The sequence below is a fragment of the Aythya ferina genome (genome assembly GCF_964211825.1).
Source record: "Aythya ferina genome assembly, chromosome: 16".
In the NCBI taxonomy this organism is placed as follows: Eukaryota; Metazoa; Chordata; class Aves; order Anseriformes; family Anatidae; genus Aythya; species Aythya ferina.
This window is the reverse complement of record NC_140315.1, coordinates 6,396,464-6,412,523: the sequence shown is the minus strand read 5'-3', so window position 1 is coordinate 6,412,523 and position 16,060 is coordinate 6,396,464. Positions and strand designations below refer to the sequence as shown.

Here is a 16,060-nt window from a genome sequence, read left to right as displayed (position 1 = left end):
CCAGTTACAGAAATTGGTGTCATGGAATACTTCAATTCTTCCATTGTTTCTACTGAGTTGTAAAACTGTCGGGAGAAATCTTTCCTTCAAAAAGTCAAATTATGGGAGGAAAAGTGTAAGGGCTTTATAATAGATACCTTGATAAAGGATATCCTTATGTTACTTCATTACAAAATTTCTGATAAAAGCATGACAAACAATTCTGAGACAAATTATGTGAGAATGGCCATTACAGAAAAAAGTTTGCCTCAGTGAAATTGAAATGCATCTTCTGCTTACATTTTAAATACTGTATTTGGCAATCTCTTAGTTCCTTTCTCTGTGCTTGCAAACTATGTCTATATTAAAGTATCTTAAGCCAGGGTGTTTGCTTGCTTTTCAATGAGCATCTATCATTTGATGTTTCTGGTATTGCTGCTTCCTGTTTCTAAGCAAAATCTCCCACTGAGATTTTTGAGGCAGCAGACAGACAGACAGAGCGTTTAAAACTGCCAACTCTTCTGCTTTTATGCCTCATTAACTGACCTATTGCTCTTTTCTCCACTTTCCCAGGATTTCTAGATTTCCTTCCGCAGCATAAAACATATGCCACAGGAGAGTAGTTCTGTGTTATCTACCAGGCAATGGATCTGAAGCATCTGCCAGACAGAGGGAAGTCTGCAGTGCATATGGACAGACCACCTCTACATCACTTGCACTGGCAATCCCGAACGTATTGGACTATAACACTTGCATTTTGTTGCACCTGCTTACAAATTTATTTCAGGATAATCTCGGGCAGAAACATGGCTCTCAGTACTTTCTTCATCAAAACTTGCAGCTATGATTCCAAGTTCCTAGATCTGATTTGAAAGGAGCTGAAAGCTACTAAGCAAAGAGCCCAGTGGTACTCCATGCCAGTGGAAATTAACTGGCAACTCCTATGCTGAGTGACATTACTCACAGGATTTGATATAATTCAGGAAACAAACCTTTGCCCAAATTGTAGTGTGCTATGATTACAGCCCTGCCATGCTAATGTCTTCTTTCTGCTCAGGTGGTGCTAGTGTATAGTCACAGAAAACACATTAGCGAACTGCTTTGGAACTGTAATAGAAAAACATAATAAATATGTGAAACCATGTTCTGAGAAATTATTCCTCTGCAAAGCATTCAGAGAGAGACTAGATTTATGAAACAAGAACTAAAGAAAGCGCAAAACCCTAGAACTGGCAGTGCTCTTTGTTTTGCCCTGAACAGACTATTTTAATGCATGCAAAGCGCTCTCCCTCTCTTCCTGCAAGACACTCCTCGAAACCCATCTGTTCTGTGGTGCATCCTACTTAACAAGAGCTGTGCACCAGGCTGTTTCAGCATTGTGCCATTCAGTGCTGTCCTGTGCCGTTTCAGCTTGTACTCCTAAACTGCAAGCTCTTCCGGAGGGAGAACCTCCTATTTATCTGACACAGTCCCCCTATTGTACTGCTCTATGTGCTTACACCACTGTAAAAACTACAACTGGCCTGAAGAGGAAATGCTGAATAACTAGGAAAAAAAAAAAAAAAAGAGTATTTTATTGCCAGAACTTAGCAGGCTGATGCATTATGTCTGCACAGCAATACGGTTACACAACTTTTACCCTCCGCTAGTAGTAAGACGTTTTGGTGATGGCAAGGAGCCACCATTTGGGGAAGCTGCAGTCAGTGGGGTTGTGAAAGCCCTGGTATTGTGCAGGGTAGTGGTCAACAAGCAGGCATGAAGCCACTTTCACTAGCATAGAATCATAGAATATACCGAGTTGGAAGGGACCCACTAGGATCATTGAGTCCAACTCCTAGCACCACACAGCACCACACAAAAATCAGACCATGTGTCTGAGAGTGTTGGTCAAGTGCTTCTTGAACTCTGGCAGGCTCGGTGCCGTGACCACTGCCCTGGGGAGCCTGTCCCAGTGCCTGACCAGTGCAGAACCTTTCCCTAACCCCCAGCCTGACCCTCCCCTGTCCCAGCTCCATGCCGTCCCCTCGGGTCCTGTTGCTGTCCCCAGAGAGCAGAGCTCAGCACCTGCCCCTCCGCTCCCCTCGTGAGGGAGCTGCAGGCCACCATGAGGCTTCCCCTTGGCCTCCACTTCTCTAGGCCAAGCGTTCAAACCAAGTGATTTCAGACACTCCTGAATATTTTCTCTCTATTTTTCTGAATAGTATCTTGCATACCCTTCTTTGGAGTCTCTCTAACAGTTTTACCTCTTTCTTGCATTGTGTTGCCCAAAACTGCACACAGTGCTCGAGGTGAGGCTGCACCAGCACTGATGACTGCGTGACAATGACAAGAGAATCCCTTCCCTTGACTGGCTAGCAGTGCCTTAACTGATGCACCCCAGGGTACATCCTGGGCCCTCCTGGAAAGTTAAATGGCTGAAACACCACAAATTCCACAAATGTGCTGGAATGAAAATGCAAATTTCCAGGAATTACATGACAAATGTCCAGGAATCGCTACGGGCTTGTCCCAGTCCGCCATGGATGGATCTTTCCCATCAACTGAAGTTAAAAATGGATCTCATGGGGACACAGGGAGCCCTCTGCCAGGGCCACCTCCCCACGACCTCCCATGCTTGTCCCACAGGGGTTGTGCCTTATTGGTGTCTTTAATTCTTATTTTGCACATTAGGGTTGTGGTCTGCCAACAAGGCTTCACACGTGATGCCTCTCCCTGTCAGCAGGCTTCCTCTGCGCCCCGGGGTGCCACGGGACACCCCTCAGGACACCAAAACAAGCTCACCCTGCCCCGTCCCACCTCAGGGCCTCGCCCACCTCAGCGAGCACCCCTCCCCAACACTCCCCCTTCCCCAGGCGGGCGCTGCCCCTTTAAGAAGGAGCCCGCCCGCCACCACCCTCCCCGCTGTCAGCTCCGGGAACCCGCCCGCCCGCGCCACCGCCGGCTGCGGCGTTTCTCAGGTTTGAGCGCCCGCCCGCACGCCCCGGGCGCTGCCATGTTCCGCCTGCTGCTGCGCACGGGGCCGCCGCCGCCCCGCGGGCCCCCCCTCGCCTCCGCCGCCCGCCGCCGCCGCTGCTGCCCGCCCCCTGCCCCGGGCCGGGCTCCCCTCAGCCCGCCGCCGGCCCCTCTCGTAGCGCTGCGGGCTGCCGCTAGCAGCTCGGCCAAGGTAGGCGGCGGGGACGGCCCCTCCGCACCCTGCGAGCTGCCTGGAGGTGGCACCACAGGGCTGGGGAGGGGGGGTCGGGGGCTGTTTTGGGGTGAGAAGAGGGGATTTGGGGTGATGGGGGTGGAGGTTGTGTGGCTGGTGGGCTGCGCTTCTCGCCCAGCTGGATGGGGCCGTGCGGGGCAGTCCAGGTAGCGCTTGGCTTATTCAGCATCCTGCTTCGGCACCACCCAGACACTGCCAGCTGTGGGGGGCTCGGAGCACGGGTGAAGGGAGAAGGAGCTGGGTTTTGGTTCCTAAGAACCATTTGTTGAACGTGTCTGTGCTGCACCGGCCCAGGGTGCACCTACCTCCGTGGGCAGTCAGCTCCTGTTTCCCTGGCACCTGAAATGAAATGTTTTCCTCTGAAATCAGTCCTCATATTGGGCTCTTAAATAGATCGTGCCCATCTTTCTTTGGATGACAAAACCACTGTGTTAAAAGCTAAAATGCCATTCGAACCATGCCCGGCTTTTAGGAAAATCATGCTGTTGAATAACAGAGTGTGCTTGGCTAGGCAGGTGGTGCTGCTTTTGGCAGTAGGTGTTATGAGACTGTTCTGCTTGGTTAATTCAAGTAGTCCCAGTTCGTAATTCAGTATCTAAATTTTATGGAACAGAATTTAAAATCAGAACTACTTCTCCCCTCTAATAAAACTGAAGAGTGAGAATGACTTCAGAAACACTGCTGTACGTGGTAAAGTTGCAGCAGTGTAGTACAGCCACAGTGTTACGTGGCTGGAAGTACTAAGGTTATTTACCTGTGAACCATGTCTTCTGCTTAATGAGCTTGTTTTAAAAATAAGTATTTGAATCTTGTTTCTTCATTTACTGTCTAGTATTAAATCTGGTTTTAACAAAAAAGAGGTTAGGTGAGTTTTTGTTGGTAGTTTTTGTTGTATTGTGTTTGTTTGTTGTTTTTTTTTTTTTCTTTCTTAGTCAAGTTTCAGTTCTGTTCACGTACTGTCTTGGTTCATAAGCCAAAGTAAAAGAATAAAAATAAAAACATCTAACATTATTCATTATGTTTGGAAATTTTAAAAATACAAGAATCAGAATAAGTCCTAGCTGACAATCTTGCCAAGTCCAAGAATGAACCAAAAGCAGTAGCACTCCCCTTGTTCTTCCTTTTGTCAGCCAACCTACAGAGGGTTCTTTGTAGGAGCCTGAATGCTGGACCTCTTCTATCAGTAGGTTGTTAGTAGGCTGGAATCAGTGTGCCATCATGTAGGCTTCCAGTGCCATCAATTGCCAAGCTGTGTTAATGAGAATTCGTTGTACAAAGCTAAATCAAAAATCTCTTTGGCACCTCAGTCTCACCTCAAAAGCTGCATGAGTGTGCCGCGGCACCTGTTTGGATCAGATGGAAGGCTGGGACCGTAACAATTCTTTTAATGATTGAACCTGCATTATGTAAGAACTTGCACCACGCTCAGCGCACCTGTTGGATGTGAATAGTTGGAAAATGGGAACTTGTATGGACTCGGCCTACAGGCATCAACTATCCTGAAATGAAAATGCAAAAGCATGTTACTGTCTTTCCCAAAGCCTTCCAAGTAGCACTGTACACAAGCCAATTGCTTCATTCTTTCAAATCTGCTCAACTGACTAGAATATAATATTGTACTTAATGCTAATTAATGTTTTGTTTTCTCTTTAGGATGTGGGTGGATCCCCTGACAAAGCAGCCACAGATCTCAGCAGTGAAAACAAGAAACTCAATAAATCCCAGCAGCTGAAAAAAGTTTTCAAAGAATATGGTGCCGTAGGGGTTTCATTCCATGTTGGAATTTCATTAGTATCTCTAGGAATCTTCTACCTGGCTGTGTCAAGGTACGGTTTGACTGTATAGCCTCTAGGTAATGGTTTAGACAAGAAAAATATTCTACCATTGTGCTTATTTCTGGAAAGAGATGTGCTCTGTGCTTGTTTGAGCTATATACAGGAATCTTCTGAATTTTGGGTATTGATTGATGCATAAATGGATCTAATTTCCAATCAGGTATGAGTGAATATAAACTTGCTTGGTCATTCTATATAAGTTCATTGACTGTGGTGGGCTGGTGAAAACAACAGAGTAGAGACTGTGCAAGAGTAACTAAAGAAGAATTTATTTTGTTTTGCAGAGATATCTTTTGTTCTCAAGCAGTAGCATGGCCTGTAGAGATAGAGCTGTATGAAAGTGCTGGAGCTTAGAGATAAGTTTATTTTTCTGGGTGCTGAACTCCATTCAAACTGCAGAAGGCAACAGCCACTAAAACAGAGGATCAGGTTAAAAAATAAAATGCCAGATAACAGAGACGGGTAGGAAATGCTGAGGATGGTGCTGAACATTCTCCATGCTGTATCTGTACAGCTGTATAGCTAAGAGGATGTTTGACTTCATAGGGACCTGGCCAGTGTAAAAAACAACAACAAAGAAGTGCATCTCAATATATTATATGTACTATTGTTATAGAAATAATTTGGCTGTTACTGCTGGAAGAGTTCATTGTTTTTTGTTATTTAACATGTAAAATTAAACAAATTCCAGAGTTGGAAGTACATCATGTTAAATTCCCTGAGTAAACAATACTCTTAATTTAAATCTTCTTTATTGTGCAATTTTAAAATAAGCTAAGAATTCTTATTTTCTTTTTCCACAGTGGTGTGGATATGACTGCAGTTCTCTTCAAACTTGGTTTCAGTGAATCCTCGCTGCAATCTAAAATGGCTGCTGGTACAAGCACTTTTGTGTTGGCATATGCTATTCACAAATTGTTTGCTCCGGTACGAATCAGCATTACTATAGTTTCTGTGCCATTTATTGTCCGATACTGCCGGAAGATTGGTTTCTTCAAACCACCTACCCCAAATCCATGATAACTTCTTCTTGTTTTTTACTATTTTTATTATTATTATTTTAATGTTCAATATTCATGTAGTTTTTCAGATTGATAAATTTCTTTAAAATACTTATTTGGGTTCATGTTAATGCTGACTTTCTCTTGCATTTCTCACTTGTTCTTTCAGGTAAATGTAATGCAGTGAAAAGTGCTGCCCTTATCTTTTTTCCCTTTGCCACCTCTTTTTTTTTTTTTCCCTCAGAAATAGCTGTTAAAATATCTGTTTTCCACTGCAAGTGGTAATATAAATGCTTGACAATGAACAGTCTTTTGAACACACAGTTCTGGGTCTTTATAATCTAGTTTTTTTGACTATAACTTTTTTCATATCAAAATACAGCTGCAGCAGTAGTTTATTACTGCATAGATATTACTGGGAAATAATCTTATTTTCCTAATAGTCTGTGGATTAAACAATATCCTACTATATGAATAGGTCTTTTGGTAAGCAAATATATATTGGGATCTTAGGCAGTATGTAGGAGTTCTTGTTATAAAAGACGTTATGATCCTGGTCTTCCAATCCAACACCCATGCCAAGCTAATTTTAGTGAGTACCCATATGCTTAATTATTGCACAGTGATAATTGTTTTAGCTAGAATTGGTAATGTACTTCATGTACTTCTCTGAAGCTACAGCTTCTTTGTGTTGCTTCCATGTTTCAAGATTTTGTTGTTTGAAAATATGCTTTTCTGGCCTTTCTAAGGTTGGTTGTTTTTTGTTTGTTTTTTGTTTTTTTAATGCTATAAACTAAGAGATCCTGAGTTTAGCGAAATCAGTGTAACCAGAATTACCTCCTGTGTGAACATATTCCAAAGACCAAGTCAGATGCAAGGTATCTATGGGTTTTTCATGTACTGAGGCCTAACTTTTGTACTGGGGACGCTTTTTTTTTTTTTTTTTCTGAAAACTGACCACAACTGCTTCCTGCTCCTGTGGATGAATCTCAGATCTGGGACTGACGTCCAGACACTACAATTCAGATATCAAGAGTAATTATTATGCTTTTGTCTGACAGAATGTTATTCTGTCAGAATATTATTATGACAGAATAATATGACAGAATATTATGACATTCTGTCAGAATGTTGTTATGCTTTTGTCTGCTGAATGTACCAGTTAGAGGTGTAATACATACTACTCTGTTAACCGAAGACTGGATCTCAAAACTAGGTACTTGGCTTAACATTCCATGGTAAACCTGAGTTTCAGACTTAGGACTATGCTTCTGTGAGATGACTGAAGCCAGATCCAAGAATCTTTTAGATCTGCTCCTCCTTCCAGGTCTGTTCTTTTTACAGTGTCTGCCTCCGTCTTTATGCTTGTCATTTGTACCAAGGTGGCTCTGGCACAGAGCTCTTTGTACAGGAATCTGACTGAACTAAAATGGCAGAAAACTACCTGGGCCATTAAAATTGTTTGTTTTTTGCCATGTTAGTGAATCGTGAAGAAGGAATAGTGCTGAAGGCCCTAGAGGAGAAGGAGCAAGTCATTTCTCTTCTTGTCAGCAAGCTGTTAATGCAGCTCAGACATGTTAAATTACACTCTAACACCTTTACCATTCAGAAAGTCCAACCCAGAGACTGGTTGGGTGCTCTGAGGATTCTTGAGATCACAAGTGAGAAAGGAGAGGTCACACTCTAGAAAGATAAATTGTAGCTACATATGTACTTACACCTCTGTACTATTTCTACCCCTTGGTTCATCAGAGAACGGGGAAATATGAAGAGACATTTCCTTCCTTTGTCCTGTGGAAGCAAGCTGTTAATAGAGCCTACCTCCTGAAAACCTTGGCAATGGCTTTGTCACAGATAGGGTGTGCTGTTAGCCCCATGTCTTAAAATGGAAACTGCTGCCAGTGAGCAGGTACACCGACTTGATCTCTAATGTGTAGCATACACACAAAGACATGTTACATAGATAAACACTTCTCAAAATACTAACCTTTGACAGGACATACCAACTCAGCCTTGCAGTATGGCCTGCTTCCCTGGGAGCTATATGCTCAATCCTCTGGCACAGCTTGTTGTGCACAGCTGGTTGTTAGGATACAGAGCCAATGCTCTGCTGTTTGGTGTGTACAAGGAATAGCAGTCAGATCCATTTTGACTAGCTTATTTAAAAAATTAAAAAGACAGGATTTGTCCCACTCTATGCCTGCTTTGCTGCATGGCTGCTGAAGCTGACGGCACCCTCTACGAGCTAACTACCTTGCTGCTATCTAAACCATAATTAGAATGTTTCATATCAGCTTGTCCCTGAAGGAAGCTCTGCCTTCTACCCTTGATAAATCAGGATATTATATTGTTACTTAAATGAAAGTTTATTGCTGGATGTTTAGTGAGTAAAAACCTGCAGGATAAACAAGTGAAGGGTTACTGTGTTGTTACATGCAACCAACACTTCCCTAGCTTTCCAGGACCTGCTGCCTTCTGGAGTGAGTGGAGATACCAAGTGTCAAGTAGACAGACAGTGTATCTTAAGAGTAAACATAATGAGCTCTGTTGCCCCTGATCTAAGAAACATGTTCTTTTCTATATATCCTCTAGCTGTTCAGGTCACTGTTCTCTTAGCTAAGGGTAACAATGATTTCAGAATAGTTAAGTGATGAGATTCTTGTTTTTTATCTGATCAATTAGTTTTAAACAAAATAGGTGTTTTGTCCTAAAGTTAGAGAAGTAGGATACAGGCTTCTTTTCCTTTTCCAAAAAGTATTGCTCTAAAATGGGAATTGTTTAAAGCAAATGCACCTAGAAGTTATTAAAAAGGCATCAGCACTAGAGCTTTTCTTTCAGTAAAGAAAGAGGGCTTCATTAAGTTGGGACCAGACTTCAGCTTACCTACTAATAAGATAGTTGTATAAACTGACAATTTGTTTAGATAAGTTTCTGCAAAGTATATTTTAAATTAATTTGAGAATATATTTTAAAATCTAGAATCCTTGCTTGTAAAAAAATCATTTTTTAAATGGTTTGTAAAATAGTGAAGGAGACCTTAAGGTCTTATGTTAATAAAAATACAATAAATTGCTTTCTCATAGCATTTGCTTGAAGTGTTTTACTAGAAAAGAGGTGGTTTGCATGTTTTGTTTCTCAATGTCTTTCCTTGTCTACAAACAAGTTGCACCACAATTTAAGTCGCTTTCTTTTAAAAATCTCTATCTTTTCAAAATTGCAAACATCTTTTAGTGTCTTAAGAAGCTTCTTAATGCTATGCCATTTATTTCCTACCTTTTATTACAGTGTGGTGAGTGAAGAAAAGTAGCCACAACTCTTTCAAGAATATCAGCACTTTGATATCAGCTTACTTTTCAACCAAGAAAAAACCTTGCTCTGTAATCATGGATGTGAAGCCAAGCTGTACTGTAGTATGACAGTAAAGACAAGTGATTTAGGTGGAGGCAGCAGAAGCAATAAGAGTACCATGCTGGTAACAATATATAACAAGTCTTTATTTTAAACGTTGAGTGCTCACATTTAAGGCAAAATTAGAGACAAAATCCATACATCATTCAGGACACAAATGCATTCACCTGACTCAGTTTCAGATTACACCACAGGTACGATACCCTTAGCAGCCCAATGAGTTCATAGGCAGGCATCTCTGGGATATTGCACTGTTCAATAAGACAGAATCACAACTGCCTCTTGGTACTGGAACAATGATCTATAACCATGACAGACCACATCATAAAGGCCTTGAACAGCATAATACTTAAACCTGGCCCACATGTAGTTATATTTCAAGTATATTAAGTATTCCACAACCTCCAGCTAGAAGTCAAATAGATTTCAAATAGATTTACACTGAAATTTGAGATAAGTTCAAGCTGACAACCAACCTAAAGACTTGTGTTCCTTATTGCCACTGGATTCCAAGACCTGCTTTTCTTATTATATTACAGCAGTCACAGTACAAAACTCCTCTCATTGATCCAATAAGATTATCCTTGTTAAGACTGCGTTCTGGGTGGGGCAGTAACATCACTCTTTCTGCTGTTGGGCAACTTCGTAGAGTTTGCTGTAATCCAGGGATGAACAAGTACATCCTTCAACGGCATCCGATGGAATGGGTTATGCTTCAGGAGCCTTGAAATTAAATCCTTTGCACCTTCTGTTACAAATGCAGGATACTTGAACTCCACCTGGTAAAAGGAAACAAAAGATTATGCAAAGTTCTTGGGTACTAATTAAAATTAAAGAGCCACAGGGCTCCACCCTCCAAGGCACAGATAGGAAGAAAAGTTGTCAGCCTTGTGGGATGTGCACTGTGCCTATTTAATTTCAACAGGGTTATGATGGAAACAAGGTTCTTGCTGCATGTAGATGTTAAGCTAGTGCTAGTGTACTTTTCAGTGTATTTCAAATACAAGACTAGTTTGCTGGAACCTTTCTAGAGCACAGAACAGGAAAAAAAAATCAAGTTTAATACCTTGAATGTTAAATTTTATAAGCCAGAAAAATTAAAGGTGGAAAAGACTAGTTGCTTTATGAAGAGGTGGATATTCAGATGCAGGCAGAAACAGGACAGAAACAAGAAGCCAGGCAAAGTCTTAAATCTCTTCAGGTAATTCTGGAGTGACTGAGGACAGTTTTAGCAGCCTAGTTTTGTGCACATCTCATTATGTCTTACTATAGTTCTAGTTCTACATGCCCTTCCTCAAGGCAACTTGTAGTTAAGCTTTAAGAGAAGAACTGAAAGCAAAATTCAGCTAGTCTAAGTAAGTTGTAGCACATACCCTAGAAATAGCTCTGTAGGTTTCCTGGTATGTTGCTGCTTCAAAAGGTGGCTTCCCTACAAGGAATTCATAACACAGAACCCCCAAGCTCCAAATATCCACCTTTTCATCATGTGTTCTTCCCTCAATCATTTCAGGAGGCAAGTAGTCAAGTGTCCCACACAGAGTTGTTCTCCTGAAAAAAAAGTTACAGTTTATCATTTACCCTTTATAGCAATTAATATCTGTTCTAGGAAAAATCAAGATGTTAATGCCAGCAGTTAAGTTGTCTATACCTCAGTGCAGTCTACCCCAGATGGACTCAGCAGCACTGACATTCCAGCAATAGGTTTGTTTTTGTTTGTATGGTTTTTTTTGTTTGTTTTTTAAAAACTTTTGCTTCAAAGCATTTAAAATCACTGCAGTCAGTCTTGCCCTTCTTTTTCCCCTCCCACCAGCTCACAGGTCAGACAGGCTTCCTTTTTCAGTTTAGTTAAATATACCCTAAGTATATTCTGGGTGTGTGGTATTTCAATGGAAGTTCTCATCTGTCACCTCAGGAACCACTACAAGCCTCCACCAGTACACTGCCCCGACCCTCTTGTTTCTGGTTCAGCAAGTTTTGAAATACACAAGAAGCAGAGGGAATATTGTCCCACTTTGCCACACCAGTTAAGACCCTCACTGCAGTAACCCAGTTCTTAAAGGATATTTTCCCCCAGTATTTTAGGAAGCTCACATTTGCCTCCATTCCATAACTAGAAGTTTAACAAGAAATCTAGCATTTTCATTTTCACCACATAAGTATTTCACTGTATAACTTACGTATTGCATTCTTACCTAGAAGATGGAGCATGCACAGACCATCCAAAGTCAGCAATTTTTAATTCTCCATTTGAGCCAAGCAGCAGGTTTTCTGGTTTGATGTCCCTATGAATCACATTCTTTGAGTGGCAGTATGATAGGGCATCTGCTAGTTCTGTGATATACTGCAAATAGAAAGAAAACAAATCTGTCAAGCATGAAGACACCAGCATTCTAGCTTTGCTGTCTAGAGCATAGTATATCCTAAGCATAATTAATGGTTTGAATTTAAGCAATGATTCCTTACACCCTTGAAGTAAAATAATACAGGCTCTGCCTGAAATGACCAAGAGCTTGTAGCATTGGGCAACACTGAATGTTGTTAAGTTTAAGTAATGCTGTGCAGTAATTTGTCTTCTCAACATATTGAGAAATAGATTACAAGTGCATCAACAAACAAGCATCTCATGAGTCAGCTTCACACAACTGACAGAATTTCATCTGGATAGCTTTATGCTTCAGGTACTCCAGATAAGAACAAGTGATGTACAAGCAGCTAGAACGACCTACAGTTGCAGTTCTTTGTTCATCAAACTTGGTAAGCTTCTGAAGTTCTTTGTAGACTTCTCCACGGGGTGCATACTCTAGAATAAGATAGACTCTTGTAACATCATGGAAGTAGCCGTATAGTCTGAGAATATTGGGATGCCTGCAAGAAGATTTAAAGATTTTTCTGAACAAGGTATTTGTACAACTATAATACTTATAGGTACAGGACATATGATTTAATATAAATGCCACACAAAACAGTACAGTCCTGATTGCCATGTATTGCTTGCTTCATTGCAAATGAAGCAGAGGTAAGACTTGCTTCTTTATGCAATATAGTAAGAATCTTAGTTTCAAGTTGTCATGTGTTTAAAAAGAAATTGCTGTTTTCACTGTCATGTTATCAAGAACAAGCTCTTTTTTTTTTAATTGAGCATAAACTAAGCAAAGAGAAATAGCTCACTAAGCTTTACCTAAGATGAGACTGTATTTCAACTTCTCTTCGTAGTTGATGTTCTACACCAGCTTCTTCAAGTTGTGTTTTAAATAGTACTTTCAGTGCAAGAATAAATTTACTCTGCTTTTCACGTGCTAGGTACACATTTCCAAATTTCCCTTTCCCCAGAGGACGACCAATTTCAAAATCATCAAGAGACCACTGTCTTCTGCAAAATGAGAGATAGTTAAGTTACAAAAGCTGATACCTGCATGTACAAACAATGTTCCTGTTCAGTAGATACTTGGTGATCTCAGCTAGATTTTGGGATTTAATGAAACACCACCAAACAGACGATGTGTTGAGACCTCTGACAAGATCCTGAAAGCTACTCTCTGGCTTCATAAAGCTTATGCAGAGAAATACTGTCATCAGTCACACCTTACAAGAATAACAGAACTGTGTGTACTAAGCCAGGCACATTTCAATACACTTCTGTATTCTGCATTGTCAGAATTGTTTTAAAGCTAGCCCTAATACAAGTTAACTTCATACACAGACTCCAGCCTCCTGCACATATAAAGGAGGAATATTTTCCCAGGAGTACATGCTGTGATTAGAGTGGTGGTTATCAGAATTCTCTCATGGGAAAAGCATTAAACAAAAGCTTTTCTTCAGATTACAGTAAATTCTTGTTCCTGAGGATTATCAGGTCCAAGTAAACTTTCCTAAGGTTTCATTTTGAAATGTTACCTCTATGAAGCGTTTGGCCTCTGTTTTTAGCAATCAAAGACTGGAGTAGCCAGCAGCTACTGGCACAACACAACAAGTTTAGTTGCAGCACAAAGTTCTGGAAGTTAAAAGCAAGCCTAACCCAACAGGACTCAGTCAGCTGGAAAAATTTCAGCATGCAACTTACTTTTTATTCTCTTCGTTTTTCTTTTTCGTAGGCTCTTCATTTTTCTGTTTAGAGCTGCTTTCTGCCTCAGAACTTTTTGCTGCATAAAGTAGATAAGTAAAACAACTTTATGAGATAGACCAATCAACACAACACAAACTCACACAAGGAACAAGTATAACCTCTGTGCAATATCTACAATTCAACTATATTCTTAAAACTAAACTAGTGTAGTTTACTATTGGCAAAGCAACATAGTTAGAATTGCATCAAAGTATAATTCCAAGTCTTCTTGAAATTAAACAAGCTTCCCCCCACCCATACAATATCTTTGTGTATCAGATTAGCATGCATACTGGAGAAACTAATGCAGGAGTGCCAATTCTATTCATTCACAGCTGACTGATGAGCATCTGTAAGCTTTCCAGAGGAAAGAAACACTTATGTTGGCTCTAAATACCTGATTCTGGCAACACAAATAGTACAGTAACATCTAAGTTATAGTACATGCTGCTGTTCTGTTTCTGGGTGCAACCACTTATTTCTCTACATTACTGTCCCCCGCATCATCCACATGAGTTTTACACTTTCTTCACTGCACTCTGCTTCATGGACATATCCCAGTCGTCACATACTGATAAATATGTGTACATCATCCTCAGAATTACCAGGTGCTGGAGCCTGTTGAGGTTTTTCATTGGTCTTGCTTGGAACCTGGGGTCTAGCCATTGGCTGGACTGGAAACTTGGGTCGGGGCTGCTGTGTTGTCTGGTTGTTAGACAGTTTTTGGTTTGACGGTACAGACTTCTGTGATTGCACAGGAACTCGCTGGGCAAGGTTTGAGGGACAGAGAACACGTTGTGCTTGACCTCCACTGTTCAATACCCGGCTCTGGGCAGAATGTTGAGACACAGGAACACGTTTTGGGCCATCTACAACAGCATTTGCAGTCTTCAGAAAGAAACAATTGTACATTAGTAATAGAATAACACTATATAGCCCTTACGATCCCATACCATAGAGTTGGGTGTGGGTTGTACTTGAGTAAGGTACAGAGGTGGAAAAACATTAAGTAGTTAAAAATGAAATATTAGGGAATTCTCATCTTATATTTTAAGAATTAAGTTTACCTGTAGAGAGCTGCCAACTTGTTAACAGCATGTTTATTTATAGCTGGCTATAGAACTTTTCCACACAAGCCTGAATAGCAGTAAAAACTCGTAAGCCATCAGACCTTTACTATAGAAAATATTTGCAACTGATATACAGTTTTAAGCTACTACTCCCTTGAATGGTGTGCATTTTAAGATGCCTTGCACCGCAACAGAAGTTCAGCAGAACAAAAGAGTTTATTTAGTAAGGTTCAGTTGACTGCTTTTAAACTTTTGCTTTCAGTAGGTGAAGGCAGTTCACATTTATATTTAAGAAATCTTTAACTGTTCTAGCATAATTTAGCTAGAATTAAGTTCAAACACTAATGATTGGCATCTCACATCAACACCTCTGATACATATATTTTTGTTTTTTTGTTCAACTCACAGACAAACGATTAAGAAGAGGTTTTGCTTTTGTTGTCTTAAATCTTTACAATGGCATGCTTGTTTTTAAGTTAAAAGAATAGGAACATCTGCAATTCTGTATATAAACACTTTCAGTCACAGAGATCTTGAGTACTCCCACACAGGCATGCAAACGTTAACAGTGCTTTCCTGCGGAAGCCATTTCTCAAGTAATGAACCTACTTACATTTACTCCCTAGCTAAAGGATGCTACATTACACCTCAATCACCTCATCATTTTGAGAGCTCCCCAGTTCAAGGGTCACATAATAATAGTAGTAATAAAAATAGTAGTAATAGAAAATAATGAGCCTTGGGCATTACTCTCCAACAGAAAAACTGCCAGACAAAGTTTACTGTAGCTTACTAGACACAGAAGACACTGTTTTGTGTTCCTCCCCCTCTGTTATTTAGTAAGTTTAATAGTAACGGTCACAAGAGCCTCAAACTGCGTGATCAAGAGGAACGCATCTACCAGCCTAGGAATTACCTTAGGGACGCGAGCAGGGTTCCCAGAACGGTTCTCTTTTGTATTCTTGTCCATGGCACCTGAGGAGGGCAGGGCCCGCGTACAGCCTCACCTACGGCGAGAACACGGCGATGGCGGGCAGCTCCACGGCAGAGCCTCACCTCATGCCCTCTCCCACCTCCTGCCCGCCGGGGCCCAGCCTCCCTCCCCCACAGACGCCTCACCCCCGGCCCCACAGCCCCTCAGGCCGCCTCTGAGCGGGGAGGGCCCGACCCTGGGCCCGCTCCGCCGGCCCCTCAGGCGCTCACCTCAGGCCGCGGCCGCTCAGGCTGTTTGAATTCAAACGGCCCTCCCTTAAATACCCTTTAAACCACCGCCCCTCGCCATTGGCCGCCCTCCCGCCGCCCGCCGCCGCTGCTGATTGGCTGCTTTCCCAGCGCCCCGCCCACCGATTGGCGTCTCCTCAACGCGCCGCTCGTTGTCAGGCCCGAGCCTCGTCGCTTCCCCCCCCCTTCCCTCTACCGCGCAGGCGCAACGGCGGCCCGTCTGCGTATCCCGCGTCGGG

The 16,060-nt window shown here is 41.8% G+C and overlaps 2 protein-coding genes across 2 annotated transcripts; one reads left to right on the top strand and one right to left on the bottom strand.

Annotated features, from left to right (window-relative positions):
• Positions 1 to 2,497: 2,497 nt before the first annotated feature.
• On the top strand, positions 2,498 to 9,102 carry FAM210B (family with sequence similarity 210 member B; the record flags this gene model as incomplete). The annotated part of the gene is made up of 3 exons (XM_084538597.1): positions 2,498 to 3,142; positions 4,838 to 5,010; positions 5,823 to 9,102. 3 exons carry the CDS (start codon positions 2,498 to 2,500, stop codon positions 6,037 to 6,039), a joined length of 1,035 nt encoding a protein of 344 aa, XP_084394723.1. The 3' UTR covers positions 6,040 to 9,102.
• A 391-nt stretch (positions 9,103 to 9,493) lies between these two features.
• AURKA (aurora kinase A) lies at positions 9,494 to 15,851 on the bottom strand. Its single transcript, XM_084538282.1, has 9 exons — positions 15,804 to 15,851; positions 15,517 to 15,607; positions 14,136 to 14,418; positions 13,489 to 13,567; positions 12,607 to 12,798; positions 12,155 to 12,293; positions 11,621 to 11,769; positions 10,802 to 10,976; positions 9,494 to 10,207 (listed from the first exon to the last, which is right to left on the bottom strand). The coding sequence occupies exons 2-9, from the start codon at positions 15,568 to 15,570 to the stop codon at positions 10,016 to 10,018; spliced, it is 1,263 nt and encodes a 420-aa protein (XP_084394408.1). The 5' UTR covers positions 15,571 to 15,607; positions 15,804 to 15,851; the 3' UTR covers positions 9,494 to 10,015.
• Between the last annotated feature and the right edge of the window lie 209 nt (positions 15,852 to 16,060).

What these genes read in the sequence shown, in the direction of transcription:
- AURKA (XM_084538282.1), bottom strand. Translation starts at nt 15,570, where the DNA reads ATGGACAAGAATACAAAAGAGAACCGTTCTGGGAACCCTGCTCGCGTC. An exon ending in GAAATACAGTCTCATCTTAG is followed by an intron (nt 12,294 to 12,606) that starts GTAAAGCTTAGT and finishes ATCTTCTTGCAG; the next exon opens with GCATCCCAATATTCTCAGAC. An exon ending in ATGAACAAAGAACTGCAACT is followed by an intron (nt 11,770 to 12,154) that starts GTAGGTCGTTCT and finishes TTCTATTTGCAG; the next exon opens with TATATCACAGAACTAGCAGA.